The 14,136-nt window shown below is 39.1% G+C and overlaps 1 protein-coding gene across 2 annotated transcripts in view; it reads left to right on the plus strand.

Annotated features, from left to right (window-relative positions):
- Window positions 1-14,136, plus strand: part of LOC133501025 (myelin basic protein-like) — a 56,007-nt gene that overhangs the window by 22,998 nt on the left and 18,873 nt on the right. For both annotated transcript variants that reach the window (XM_061820403.1, XM_061820402.1), the window contains exon 3: window positions 1,023-1,078. In XM_061820403.1, the coding sequence (XP_061676387.1) occupies window positions 1,037-1,078 (42 nt within the window). In that variant the 5' untranslated portion in view covers window positions 1,023-1,036. The remainder of the gene's footprint in view (window positions 1-1,022; window positions 1,079-14,136) is intronic.

Consider the following 14,136-nt stretch of genomic DNA (forward strand, 5'->3'; position numbering starts at 1 on the left):
ATTTGGCACAGTTTTACGGCGGATGCCCTTCCTGCTACAACCCTCTGCATCTATCCAGGCTTGCGACCGGCCTACAAGACGCACAGGAATTGTGCCCCCCTTCGGGCTGCAGATAGTCAAAATTCTTACACATGCACTTTATAAATAAAAAATCAGAGCCAAAATTTGTGAGCTGCAAGTCAGAGGTCTTGCTGCAACTGGTATTGGCTCGAATGGCACAGGGTGGAGTTTCCTCAGCATATTTTGGTCATTTCTGGTAGCTGTTCTTACTTTCCTTGCACTAACAAAGAACAAAGCAACAACAATTGCGACCGTGGAACGATGTATGGTTGCACAAATGGGCCTATAAGACCAGTTGATACATTTAATTATGCTGAAAAATCGATGAAGGCAGCGGCATATGCGGTATGTGGAGCCCGGAGAAACAGTGGATACATCATCACAGCATATAACTAAAATCGGCCAATAACTAGAGATGAGGTCTGTGGTTTTCTACATGCAGCATCTTTTTTTTAACCTGTGCGCTGCAATCTACTCAGAATGGCTCGGTGGGGCTATCTGTTGGTCACGTGATGCAATGCGGGCGTCATCCACCACGTGACCGCGGAAGTATAAAGTGGCCTATTAGCATTGTGACATAATTACCCAAGTCATTTTAATCCATCAATCAAAAATACCATAGGTGTTTTTGTTGTCTGTTGGATATTAAATTACCCAGATCACGTTAATCTGTGAAGACTGAATTGAGGCATCTGGAGTCTTGGTTCAATTTTCTCCCTTGTCTGAAAACGTAAAAAAATGCCTTGGGCAATTATGCTAATAGAATACTACATGCACGAAGTAAATTATTTTGCATAACAAAATGATCTTTAGTGGTGTACAACATTCTGGGTATATTCACATGTAGGTACATTTTATTCACAATTAAGAAATAATAATTATTATTTATACAGGATAAGCCACGTAACCTCACTGTTTCCCTTTTTATTCACTCCTGGTTTTTCCTCATCTTTCCTTTTCAGCCTCTATCAGCAGCATGGGGCAGCGTCTAGGAAAAAGAGAGTCGCCAACAGATAAGGTACAAGCCTTTTAAGGTGTTTCAATGTCTCTGTTTCAGTGTGAACATTAGCTTTTATTAGTTGGAATTTGGACTGATTGTGGACAAGCATTCACGTTACTGTATTTCCACTAACTGGAATCAACATTTTGAATTTCTTCAAATAACAGACCAGTGTTGTTTTTTTTTTTGTTGTGTCAGCATTAATCTCTATATGTGCACTTGACTAATCTGAAACAAAAGTACTTTCCTATTTTTTTTTTAGACAAGTCATTCCCAACATTTATTGAGCCAGGTCACATATCTTACGTTTGAAAAATCTCACGGCACACCACCCAAAAAATAGTCACAAAAATTGCTTACACAAGTTAATTATACACTTTCTGCCATCTAATAGAAGACCCTTCATTTGTTCTGCCTTTTCATGCCACAGCCAGAAATGAACAAAGATACATTATTTATCGATAAATATTTACAATAAATATATAATAATAATAAATAAATAATATAAATGTATTTGATCATTTCCCGTACCACAACAGGCGATCACTCACGGCACATTAATGTGGCATGGCATAGTGGTTGGAAATCACGTTTATAGGCATGACACTTGGGCAAAGAACATTTCAAGGTAGATTTTTGGATGGTATGGGAGTCTTCTATTCAACCAGAAGAATATTTTTAAGGTCAGATCATTAATTCTGGTTGAAAGACCCTGGCTTGAAAACTGTGTTCCAATTCATCCCAAAAGAGAGAGATGGATTCAGGGCTTGGGCGTTCAAATCCATTCAAAGCAAAGAACACATTCAATGCCATTGACACAGAGTCCCAGAACACATCTCACATTCATGCGTTTAGCATTGGTCTGCTGACATTTGATAGCTCGTATACAGTGCGTTGAGATGTGCTTTTCCTGGAAGTTCTTACCAAAATCAAGCAGTCCTGAATAAAAATGAACTTTTGATCGAAAACCGTTCTTTGACACCAAAATGAGCACATTCTCAATTACGTTCACCAGGGAGAAATAAACTCAGGTCTTGGAAATTATGAAGAACTTCATAAACTTTCATTTATTGATTTCATTCAGGTACAACACTGAAGATTTGATTAGAAAATCTTTAATACATGTATTTTGTGGCAAATTGATTAAGACTAGATTTCTTAGCAGCCTGATTATCATATTATGCATTAAACAGCTCATGGTGGGCATATTGATTTAACAACAAAGACACGTCTACTCTTGTACTTGACACAGAATTTTTATATCTAAATTGCACGTATATTTAAGACAAGTTTTTGAAACATCTTTGTATTTTGTTAGCTACTGACATGACAGGTGAGACGCTGTTATTGTAGGTGCGAATGTGGGGGTCAGGTTGTAACTGGAACACATGTAATTTAATACTATATAAGTGACCTCAGCCTTGCTTAAAGTGGGCCTGTCATGAAATGGATGATTTTTGGTATATTATTAATGAAAAACCCACAGCCAATATGGTCCCATGTGTTTTTTTTTTTGCCACAAAACATGATTTTGACGTATAAAGCTTTTTGTAACTCCCGCCATGAAAATCCTCTCAGGGATTTGTTTTCGAGAAGAAGCAGGAAGTGACATAAAGGACAGCGGCGGCCCCTAGTGGACTCGTTTTTTTCCATTAGTTTTACCTCCAGGAAGGTAGCTCGTTGCTCCTTCGCATATGAAATGTGTCAATGTGCGCATACAGCTACTAAAAAAAATAATAGTTTGGGGCAGAACACGTAATCGGTCTCTCTCATAACGTAACTAAAGATCCGCGTATGAAATTTGTAGATATGCGCGTCGCCCAGCCAACAATGTCTCACTCAGCCTCTCCTCGATAGTGTTCATCGCGTACTGTGGTGGAGGTGGATCTGACGGCAAGGCGATTTGGGCGCGCCGTCGTCGTCGCTCACGGCTGTGGGCGCCGTTGTTTATCGCCACCACAGAGATGGATCGGGCGGGGAGGTGGTTTGGCCGCATGCGGATTGGCGGTGAGCCGCATATCATCTAAAAATAGCTTGAAACGATAGAGTAATATTGCCCCGGTCACTTCACTCGGTTGTGAGATGTTCTCTTCTAAAGAGCTTGCGTGTCAGATGGGGCGTTTTTGTCTCCCATAGTAGGTGGCACAGCGTGTTTTCAATGGCGAATGTCCCAGTGTGACGTCACGGACAGAAGATGCAGCCAATATGGCTACCACTTGAATGTCGAATGAGACTTCCGCAACTTTGTGCATGGATGACGCAGTCTCCACTCATTTATTTATAGACATTGAATTAAATAGTGTTATGTATTTTTCATTACAATATCTATTTTAAAATGTTTATTGGCATGACACTTGGGCTTTAAGTCCTTATTGTCACAGACTTTCAAAATTATAGAAGCTGTAATGAGAGTAGGCCATTAGAGGTGAGGTGGCGATCAGCTTTGCAAAGGTAACAGGCTTGTTGTGTAGAGACTATTGTGGGTGAAGGAAACAAAAAAGAGATGTCAGCTAAAAGCTTTTTCCTATTTAATGTATTTGCATGCCCGTTTGAAGCCTGATGGGCAAAGGGAAATGTGCATTTGGAAAACGGGAGCCCAAACAATCAGGAAGACTCGTGTTTCAGCTGGCCCCCAATCTTTTCTTTTGCCAAAAAAATTCTCTGTCCTAGGAGAGGCATTATTGCAGCAGAAGAAAACTACAGCCACAGTTAAATAATACAGAGGTAATATTGTTGCGTGTGCATATTTCCCTCAGCGTCATTCAGAACAAAACATTATCTTTGTGAAAGTGGAATCTTTGTACCTCTTGTATTGTGTGTCATTATACTGTGCAAGTTCCCATATAGTTTAAAGCTGATTGCTGAGTATCTCAGGTTCCCATTTGTTTTTCTTCTTTCTTTTTTTGTGTTTGTGGAGAGGGGGAGGTTTCAAGTAATCAATTGCGATCTTGCGAAACAACTAGTAGTCATAGCAACAATTAGACACACAGGTTGTTTTTTGGTTAGGTCCGAGTTGTGATCACATTTGAAGAACAGGAAGCTCTCCAATATTGTCAAAGCTCAGGACTGGCCTTCTTTAATTGTTAGTTTCGCAACTCTATGAATAATTTGATGCTTTTGGGGTGTATTAAACAACAGCTGCTACGTGTACAGTATTTCTTAACCAGAAGCATAGTCGAATTGGATTCCACACTTGTTGTCATGACCAGAACTTGAGGCTGAACCCAAGATGCATGACTCACGAGACCAGGTACAGTTTGGGGGGCGTATTTATTTGTTCCAAGGTGGCAGTCCAAACAGGCAGCAGTGTCAAGATCAAAAGGTGAAGAGGCTAGGTCCTCAACGAGATGGGGTTCGGTACTGAAAGGATCAAAGACGTGAACATGGAACTACGGGAACGTGACATCAAGGTACAACGAACTGGGGAAGGACCAGGCCACACACGTGGCAATATGTTTCGACAGTAATTAGCATGAAGAAGAAGCAGGTTAGTGAGTCTGCTTACTGGAGCTGGTGCGCACTGGGTTGAGAAAGGACACGCTCATGACACTTATGTTATTGTGACACATCACATAGTTACTGCTCGATTGTTGTAAATAGGATTTGGTTTTCTGTAGTCAGTCACAAAGTTGAGTGAAATATGTGACCATGCCCATCGAGGGACAGACAGAGATCGTAACTCCCCTGAGAGACGTTGCCGGGAGGGTTTATTCGCTGAACAGGACATGCATAGACTTACTCCCTGAACTCTTTTTTCTATGTTTGGCCACCAAAAGCGTTGCTCTATTACTGACTGCGTTTTTGCTATCACCAGGTGGCAAACTGTTAGATTGGTATGGGCACATTCGACTACCCTACACCTCAGTGCGGGAACGACATACAGCTTGTCATCTGGGTACCCTTCAGGACTGCGAGAATGCTTCAGCATGTCCTTAAACTGAGTCCCAATTTCCCATATGAAAATTAAGACAAAAAAAGCTTCGGCCAGGATAGATGCGGTGTTGGATGCCTTTTTTTGCCAATCATGAATCCAGGACAGCACATCGGCTTTCCCATTCTTAGTTCCCAGCCGATAAGAAATCACAAAGTTCAACCACGTAAAGAAAAATGACCATCTGGCTTGTAAGGCATTTGGCCTTTTTGGCTGACTTATGTTGCAAGTTCTTATGGTCTGTTAACACCAGGTAGGAACATGAGCTTATGTGCATCACATCAGAGTCGGCTGGGTCTACCTCATGGCCAGATCATTCTGTCATGACCAGAACTCGAGGCAACCCAAGATGTACGACTCACGAGACCAGGTACAGATTGGGGGAGAGTATTTCTTTGTTCCAATGTTGATACACAGGCAATCAGTCCAAACAGGCACCAGTGTCATAATCACAAGGGGAAGAGGCAAGGTCATCAATGAGGCAGGGTTCGGTACAAAAAAGATCAAAGACATGAACATGGAATTGCGGGAGCACGACATCAAAGTACAATGTTCTGGCGAAGGACCAGACCACACATGTGCCAATATATCTCAACGGTAATTAACGTGAACAAGAACCAGGTAGGTGCGTCTGCTCACTGGACCAGGTGCGCAGTAGGTCGAGGAGGGACATGCTCATGACACTTGTATTATTGTGACACATCACATAGTTGCTGCTGAGTTGCTGTAAATAGGATTTCGTTTTCTGCTGTAAAAGCATCAGCATGTACTTTAGGATGTGGTCCGAGGCAGGCCCACGGGTTCACTGTACATTCAGATTTACAATGTATGTATGTATTTCTTTCGGCTTGTCCCGTGAGGGGTCGACACAGCGTCGCTTTGGCTGTTGAACTATATTCTGTAAAAAGTAACTTCTGTGCCAGTTGGTATTTTAGTTCGTTCACTTTTCTAATTCTAAGCTTGCTTTTCGGCAGAATGTCGGTGTCATATTTTCCATAAACAGTTCGAAGATGCCTTTCCACATTTCATTACACTGGCAGATGAGGCAAACGCACTTCAAAAATGTCATCGTGGAAAAAAAAAAAGTCCGCCTCACATTCCGTATAAAAGTGATACATTTTTGTCTTGTTTACTGCAGCATCCATAATCATGTTTGTAAAGATATCTTAAGCGACAGCTTAAAATGGGGGGAACTCACTGATCATGTGTTTTCCTGTACTGTCGTTTGCACATGCGTGGTGATGTTAAAAAAAAAAGTCTTTTTTTTTTTTTTTTCCACGGCATGCAGTCGCGATGGACCAAAACTGTCTCGTGATCGACGCATTGAGCACCCCTGTTGTAAATACTAATCAGATAAATCTACTGCAGCAAAAGCAGTATATGTCCCTTTCTCATGTAACAAAGGTGTATCGGTATGTATTCAGAAGTAGCGGGCATTGAGTTTAAGACCTGGGCCTTCAGGGACCTTATTCATGCATTTTTTTTTAATGCTCTGTGGAAGAGAGAGGAACAGAAGAGGAGGAATTTTGTAATGCTTCTAATGTTCGAAAAAAGGTGTAATTCAACCACATACGTATGTGAGAACCGGGGTTGAAGAATGCAACACAAGTACAGGATTCGGCGAGACCTGACCAAGGTGATGTGGAACTTCGCACCCAAAACATAGACGGGTATGTGCCTCAAGAAATCTACGTACACCTTGTTGACGAAATAATTTAATTCAAACACGTTTAAACGTCTGATGTTGCTTGCACACACCAGTGAGTCGTTTGTTGTTGTTGGTGTTAAACAAAAATCGAAACCTTTGGTATTGTTCTGTGTTTAAAGATCACATCTATAGTAGGCTCTGAGTTGGACATTACAGTACACTTACATTTAGCCAGTGATTATCATTATTTAAACTAAATGATCAGTAGTTGTAGCTAATAGCCATATCCATAGAACTATGTAATTTGTATTTGTATCTGTATTAGAAGGACATAAGGGGCAAGTTATAAATTTAACATTGTCCATTTCTTAATTGTTGTTAAGTTAGCTTTGCATACATTATATGTATGTCATGTTTTCATTCTTTAGTCAGAAGATAATGAATAATAATAATAATAATTATAGGGCTTTACGTCAGAGGTATTATTTCAGCCTTATCTTGGCAAGCAAAAGATTGTAATGAAATACATCTTTGTGCTTAAAACAAACCAAATAACACTATTTTAACAGATTATATTTTTTACCCAGGTGTAAATGTGGAAATTGCCAGCCAATGCCTTCTCAGAGAGAATGCCGCTGCTGTAAGGAATTTACAGAAACCGCCCGGAAGTTGGATGGAACCGCCTTGGCTTGAATTGTTCACTCTGAAGGCTTTCACCTAGTCTGCCTAAACCCATTTTTATTGGAGACTGCACGGCATGTCTTTCAATACCATTATGGCAGTAGCGCCTTCACAAGAGGACATCAAAGAAATCACCACATGGCATACAGACAGTTGGTGAAGTGGTTGGTGAAGTGGTGTTCTCAGCAAGAGCAACAGGGTTGTTATACCGTCATGTGCTGTGCAGAGAATCCGAGCAGAATTTCCACCCCTCAGGACTTGAGGATTTATGCCCAGCTGATGAACATTGTTCTGGTGAAAGATTTGCCTTTCAAGTTGACTCTAATTAGAGTAAGCGAAATGGTTGAAGAATTTGTGATATCACCTGTCAGTATCACAGCACTGAAAAAGTTTCTAAACCAAGTTATTTTTTTTTACAAACTACTGAAGGTGAAACCATGATTCAATAAACATTTGTATATGCACATGCTAAATATGATATTGTTTGTGTGTGTTTCTTTCGGCTTGTCCCTTTCGGGGTGCCACCTCACCTTACTTTCACCATGGAGCTCATATTTACAGAGGTTCACACAAGTTGGGAAAGTGACTATTGAACAGACCAGACTAATGCATTAAATTTTTGCATCATGCAACATTACTGGTTAATCAGCATGCATCATAGGTTTGTAACATAAAACGTCTGCCACTGAAGTTCCATCAGGATAGAATTTAGCTTCAGTTTAACAAACCGGACACCGTTTTTTAAATCGGCTTCTTCAAATTTTTATTTTTTTTTTTTTAATTTTCACAATGTATCATTTCAACAGGTTTGATTTGGAAAATCTTGAAAATGATCCCGAATAGCCAAGTCTTTGTTTGGTTTTGTCTACTGGCTGCTGAGAGGTGGTGGTGCTTGGGCATCAACAGAGGAAGTCGTTAGGTCCGCATCCACATAGAGGGTCCGGAGCTCTTCTAACAGGCGTTCCACATACCCTGAAACATGGACCTTACATTACTTCGTACATATGCAGATACTGCTGTCCTGGTTTACGCCTTCATCCTATAGGTATAGTATTTCTAACATGGATTTGGAAACCATACCACACCAATATGAGGCATTGAAATTATTTCAAATTCAGATTTATAAAATGTATCTGACCCGCCTATTCACAGATTTGAGGACTACATGTACAAGAAAACTCTAACATGATGGATTATTAAATTTACTCTTAATCTTTCTCATTTTTCCTAAACTCATCTTTTACGTTTGGGGTTACAATTCTCCTTGTCTGGTGAAAGGCACGAGTGGATAGTTGGACAGACACGAGGTAGTAACTTTGGCTTTCTGCAAGATAAAACAAAAAAACATTCCATTCATATTTTCAGTTTGAAAGATTTTGTCAGATCAGAGTAATGTCCATTGTTTTTCGCACATTCTTCGCGTTATTTACATGCATTTATTTAGCCAGTATTTTAAATAATGCACCGAACATTTGCGAGCACACTGCTATCGACGAATTTGAGGAAGACCTCAGCGTCAACAGTACACTAACTTTATACAGTGTACAAATTCCATCACCTTCTAAAGATCACATAGATATGGATTAGCTGACATATATATCTGTATCGGTATTGTATTTACATTTAAAACGAGGTAGATACTTAATACTAAACAATTGAACATGCACATACTTACTTGAACACGCACGTACTTACTTGCTAGCGAGTTTTCAAAGCTGTCCTCCGTGAAATGCTTGGAACATATTACTGTCCACTTTGATTTGTAAGTCCAATGAGCCTGCTTTGTCTTCACAAACTTGGTCCATAATCTGCCTGTCTGTTCATCTTTTGGCCATTCATGTAAAATGATTCAGTCGGCGTTTGACGCAGAACAGCCGTATGCGACGCACTTCCCCATTATCTTTGCTAGCTTTTTCACTGTCTGGCAAAATGTTGTCGTGATGTGATGTCACATTCCGGAGAGAACCAGAACTTGCCGAATTTAAGTGACATTTCAAACAAAATCTTCAGACTGACTTTGACGCTAATTTATTTCATTTCTGTTGTGTTGAGAATTTTTTTAAATATTTTTTTATGAAATTTTAGCTGCATTTGTATGATAGACAAATCAAATACATTTCCTCTGGATTCAACCTTTAATAACGTGATCACAGGATAAAAAAATGTACTGTACTATAATGCTACAGATGTGTAACTAACCCCTCAACACAGTTTTTCAATAAATACTCTTAGACTTATCTTGCAATTCCTTGGGAACAAACAAAAACACGAACAACAAACATCACTCAACCCATCACTGCCGTGGTCACTTTTACAGGTAAAAAATTACACTGGGGAGATAACCAAGCAACCAAGAATAAACAAAAACCTAAACTTTTTTTTTTTTTTTGCTAAAATTTTACTTCTTGTATTCCTGTTTTAGTGGCTGGTGTGGGGTTCTGTGCTCGGTAGTAAAAGTAGCTCCATCTGCTCGGTTTAACGTAATAATGAAAAGTGTTCATGTGTTATGTGTCATGTGTCGTGTGTTCAACCTTGTGCCCCCCCTCCCACCCATCATAACGCTGGGCCACATTTGTTTTTTACTTTGTTGACAAAATCAGTCAATTGGTATTTGTTCTCTGCATTTCAAAGGCTATCAAGAAAATGAAGAACGGGAATTGGCAAATTAATACCTTTTTTGTATGGATTCACCAAGGTTTATTTCTGCAAATATATGCTCCCGAAAATGTAAAACCTAATTGTTAAATGTAATCCAAATATTATCTCTCAGTAGGAAAGTTCTAAACCGAATATTGAAACAAATGGTGATAATTGACCAAAAATGAAGACAGAACTCTCCAGATGAGGGAGCCTTTTCATCTCAGCTTGACACACCATTGTTGTTCCCAATTAGGCCAATGAAATGTGACTATCCCACTTGGCTTGTCACCCCACCCCCCTTCCCCTGTGGGTTGTGCCATTGACGTCTTAAAAATGACTGTACTTTGAACACCGCAGCTTGTCTTGGAGAGGGTTCTCACAGTTTGTCCTGAATTCATCTGCTATGGATGCATGAAATATGGATGAGCCCAAATTATGATGCATGTTCCATCATACGTTTTTTACAGAATACATTTACTCTATACTCTTATTTTAATCAGACCTGAAGTCTGTCATGTTCACTGCAATCATTCATGCTTTTTGAAAATATTCAATCGTTGAAAATATATATTTTTACCAATAAAGTAATTCATCCCTTTAGATAGTATTTCAAATTAATTAAATTATAATTAATAAAGCAATTATTGGAAAAAAATACTTCAAATGTTGATTGAATTTATGGACTTATCTTAGTATTATATTTTATTGACAAATCAATTAGAATTATTTATTAATTATATTGAGTAAAAAGTAAATAAAATGAATACACTTATATATAAATAGTTTGGTCATTTGTGTACATTTTTATTAATAATTCAGGAATAACTCATTATTATCAAAATATTGTGAAATGTTAACGTGCAAACCCTTTCCAAAAAATTTAAATATCATCCATCCATCCATTTTGTGATAGGTTTATCCTCAGGAGCGTTGCGGGAGTGCTGAAGCCTATCTCAGCAGTCATTGAGCAAGAGGTGGGGTGCACCGTGAACTAGTTGTCAGCCAATCACAGGGCACATAAAAACAAACAACCACTTGCACTCACATTCACACCAAGGGACAATTTAGAATTTCCAATTAATGTTGCATGTTTTTGTGATGGGGAAGGAAACTGGGGTGGCTGGACAAAACCGATGCAGGCACGTGCATGATTTTATCAACTATGTTTCTTACATAAATAAGAAAATGGCAAATTCCCTTTATTTAAAAATTGCTTTTATCTTATACATCACAAGCTTTTTTTCGTTACCTGTGCCCTTTTTATAATAAAAAATATGAGCACACAATTTTGTGATTTGTCATTTCAAAACTACTAAATTTGTGGTATATAAGTAATAAATAATATGAGGCAATTGTACATCAATGTGGATTCATAATCATTATAGTCCTGTGACGGGAACCGTCACTAAAATGTGGCCACCAACAAAATAGAATTTGACACCCTTGCTCTAAAACATTCTGGCCAACTTTTATTGTGACCTTGGCTTTGAGAAACCAGAGTTGACTGAGATCTGCACTGGACATTGCCCACCAAATCTTGACGATGAATATTTCACACAGGAGCTCATGGAGCTTGGGTTCCGCTCGTCACCCATCTTCCTGAAAACACTTTGAGCTTGATTCCCAAATAAAAGGCACACCTTACTTTCATCGGAGAAGACGACCTGAATGATCCATTTCTTCCTGGTGGAGACTTCCAATGTTGCCTCATCCGCAGAAGTGCTTTGAACTGAGAAACCTGACAGTTTTCGTGAGTGTCTGAATGTGGAGGTTTTTCGACTCCCGCTTCATTCCACTCTTACTGGATCTCTGCTTGTTCCCTGAATCTTCTCCGTTTTATAATCGGCTAAAACCCACGGTCATCTCTTTTGCTGATGTACTGTAGCTTCTCCTGCCACATTTTGTACTTCCACTCGACTTTCCATTGATATGTTTGGTCACAGCACTGTGAACAGCAAACCTCCTGAGCGATGACGATGAACTTTTGTGGCGTACCTATCCCATAGAGGGTTTCAATGATGGTCTTCCCCAAATTGAACCCAACTGAAGCAATTGATCTAAACTGGACCAATTTATTAATACCTGGAGAAACCTGTGTAGGTTGCTTTAAGTTTAAAATGTGATCAGTGTGTGACAGTCTGTTTTAAAATATTTATGGCTTGCAAAATGTGGGCTTATTTCTTCACAGTATTCAAGTTTTTGGAATTCCTGATTTTGTTGGTTTAATGCGCTGGAACCTCAAATTATCTAAAAATAAACAAATGGAAATGGAAACAAATAGAAGAATTGTCTCGTCTATTGTGACAACCAACAACACAATGGGTCTCGGGCATTGGCAAAAAATGTGCTCCGATTCAGCCGACTCCCGAGCAGCTTTGTTTAACCGGCAACCCATCAATCTATTCTGGTCTTTTCACCTGGTATTCTATAGAATGATATGGCTGGATTATTGCTGTTAGCAATTTGAAATCACTCTCCTTTTGGATGCACCTCATCCAGTCAACCCCATGCTGCTGTGGAGTTCAATATTTTTCCATTTTTAGGGCACCTCAATGTAAATGGCCACCTATCCATTCTCACGCCTTCATAGCACATAAACAATGAATGTGTTTGTCGACAGTGCACTGCGTGTTGCCAAGTGCAGTGTGAAAAGGCTTTTAGGCTGTGTCTACGTCAAGTTATTCCTGTGGCTACCAGAAGCCAGCATAAAAGGTACAGATGCAAAATCGATGTCTCAATATCCCTCACACACGTATGTTAGACATGAGGTGCAAAGGCAGAAGACAGGAGAAGATACCTGACTGTTGGCAAGTGATATCTTGCAACATCTTGACTGGACAACTCACTAAACAAATCTTTCATTCCTGTATCACACACCTAACCACCAAATAAAAATGTAAAACTTTCAGGCACTTTAGGAGGATTAGGAATTTATTTTCTTGGTGTTGCTTCAATATTAATATATCATCAGAGGTGTACTATACTGTACTGTATTTGAAACCCTAAAAATGTTGTTGTGAAATTATTTTTGTTGTGAATTTTTTTTTTAGATATTTGATTGTACTGAAAAAATAACAGGAAGACACATTCATTACTAGTCATAGAGAACTGTACATTGAATTTATTTCTTTGTTATATACAAACTCAATGAAATTGGGACATACAATACAATGATTTGCAAATCATGTTCGACCTATATTTAATTGAATGCACTGCAAAGACAGGATCTTGGATGTTCAAACTGATCGTTTTTTGTTTTTAAGAAATAATTTTTAACTTACAATTTCATGTATGGCCGCAACATGTTCCAGAAAAGCTGACAGTGGCAAAAAAAATAGAAAGTTAGGAACAGGTGGATGCCATGGTTGGGTATAAAAAGAGCTTCCTTGAATTCAGAAGCAAAGATGAGGCTAGGTTCACGTCTTTGTGAACAAGTGCATAAGAAAGTAGTCTAACAGTTTAAAGACAATGTTCCTCAATGTACAATTAGTATAAATTTAGGGATTTCATCATCTACAGCAGTGATTACCAACCTTTATAGACCTAAGGCACATATTTTACAATTGAAAAATTCCACGCCACACCAACAAAAGTAAATGTCACCAAAAATGGATACATTAGTTACTGTATGTACTTCCTGCCATCTAATATCTAATATAATCATTGTGCCTCACTGGCATAAATAGATGAATAAAGATACATTATTTCTTGGAAATAAACGTTTTTTTAGCAATTACGTAATATTGGATAACTTCCCACGGCACACCTGTAGAGCGCTCACGGCACACTAATGTGCCCCGGCACACTGTTTGGGAATCACTGATCTACGGTCCTGAAGGAATCACTGTATGTAAGGATCGATGCCGAAAACCAACATTGAATGCCCGTGACCTTCGATCCCTCAGGCAGCACTGCATAAAAAACTGACATCAATGTGTAAAAGATATCATTACATGAGTTCAGGAACACTTCAGAAAAACAATGTCAGTAAATACAGTTTGGCGTTACATCTGTAAGTGCAACGTAAAACTCTACTACCCAAAGCAAAAGCCATTCATCAACACTCAGAAATGCCGCTGGCTTCTCTGGGTACAAGCTCCTTTAAAATGGACTGATGTATAGTCTGAAAGGTGTTCTGTGGTCCAATGAGTCCACATTTCAAATTGTTTTGGGAAT

The sequence above is a fragment of the Syngnathoides biaculeatus genome, chromosome 5 (assembly GCF_019802595.1).
Source record: "Syngnathoides biaculeatus isolate LvHL_M chromosome 5, ASM1980259v1, whole genome shotgun sequence".
NCBI lineage: Eukaryota > Metazoa > Chordata > Actinopteri > Syngnathiformes > Syngnathidae > Syngnathoides > Syngnathoides biaculeatus.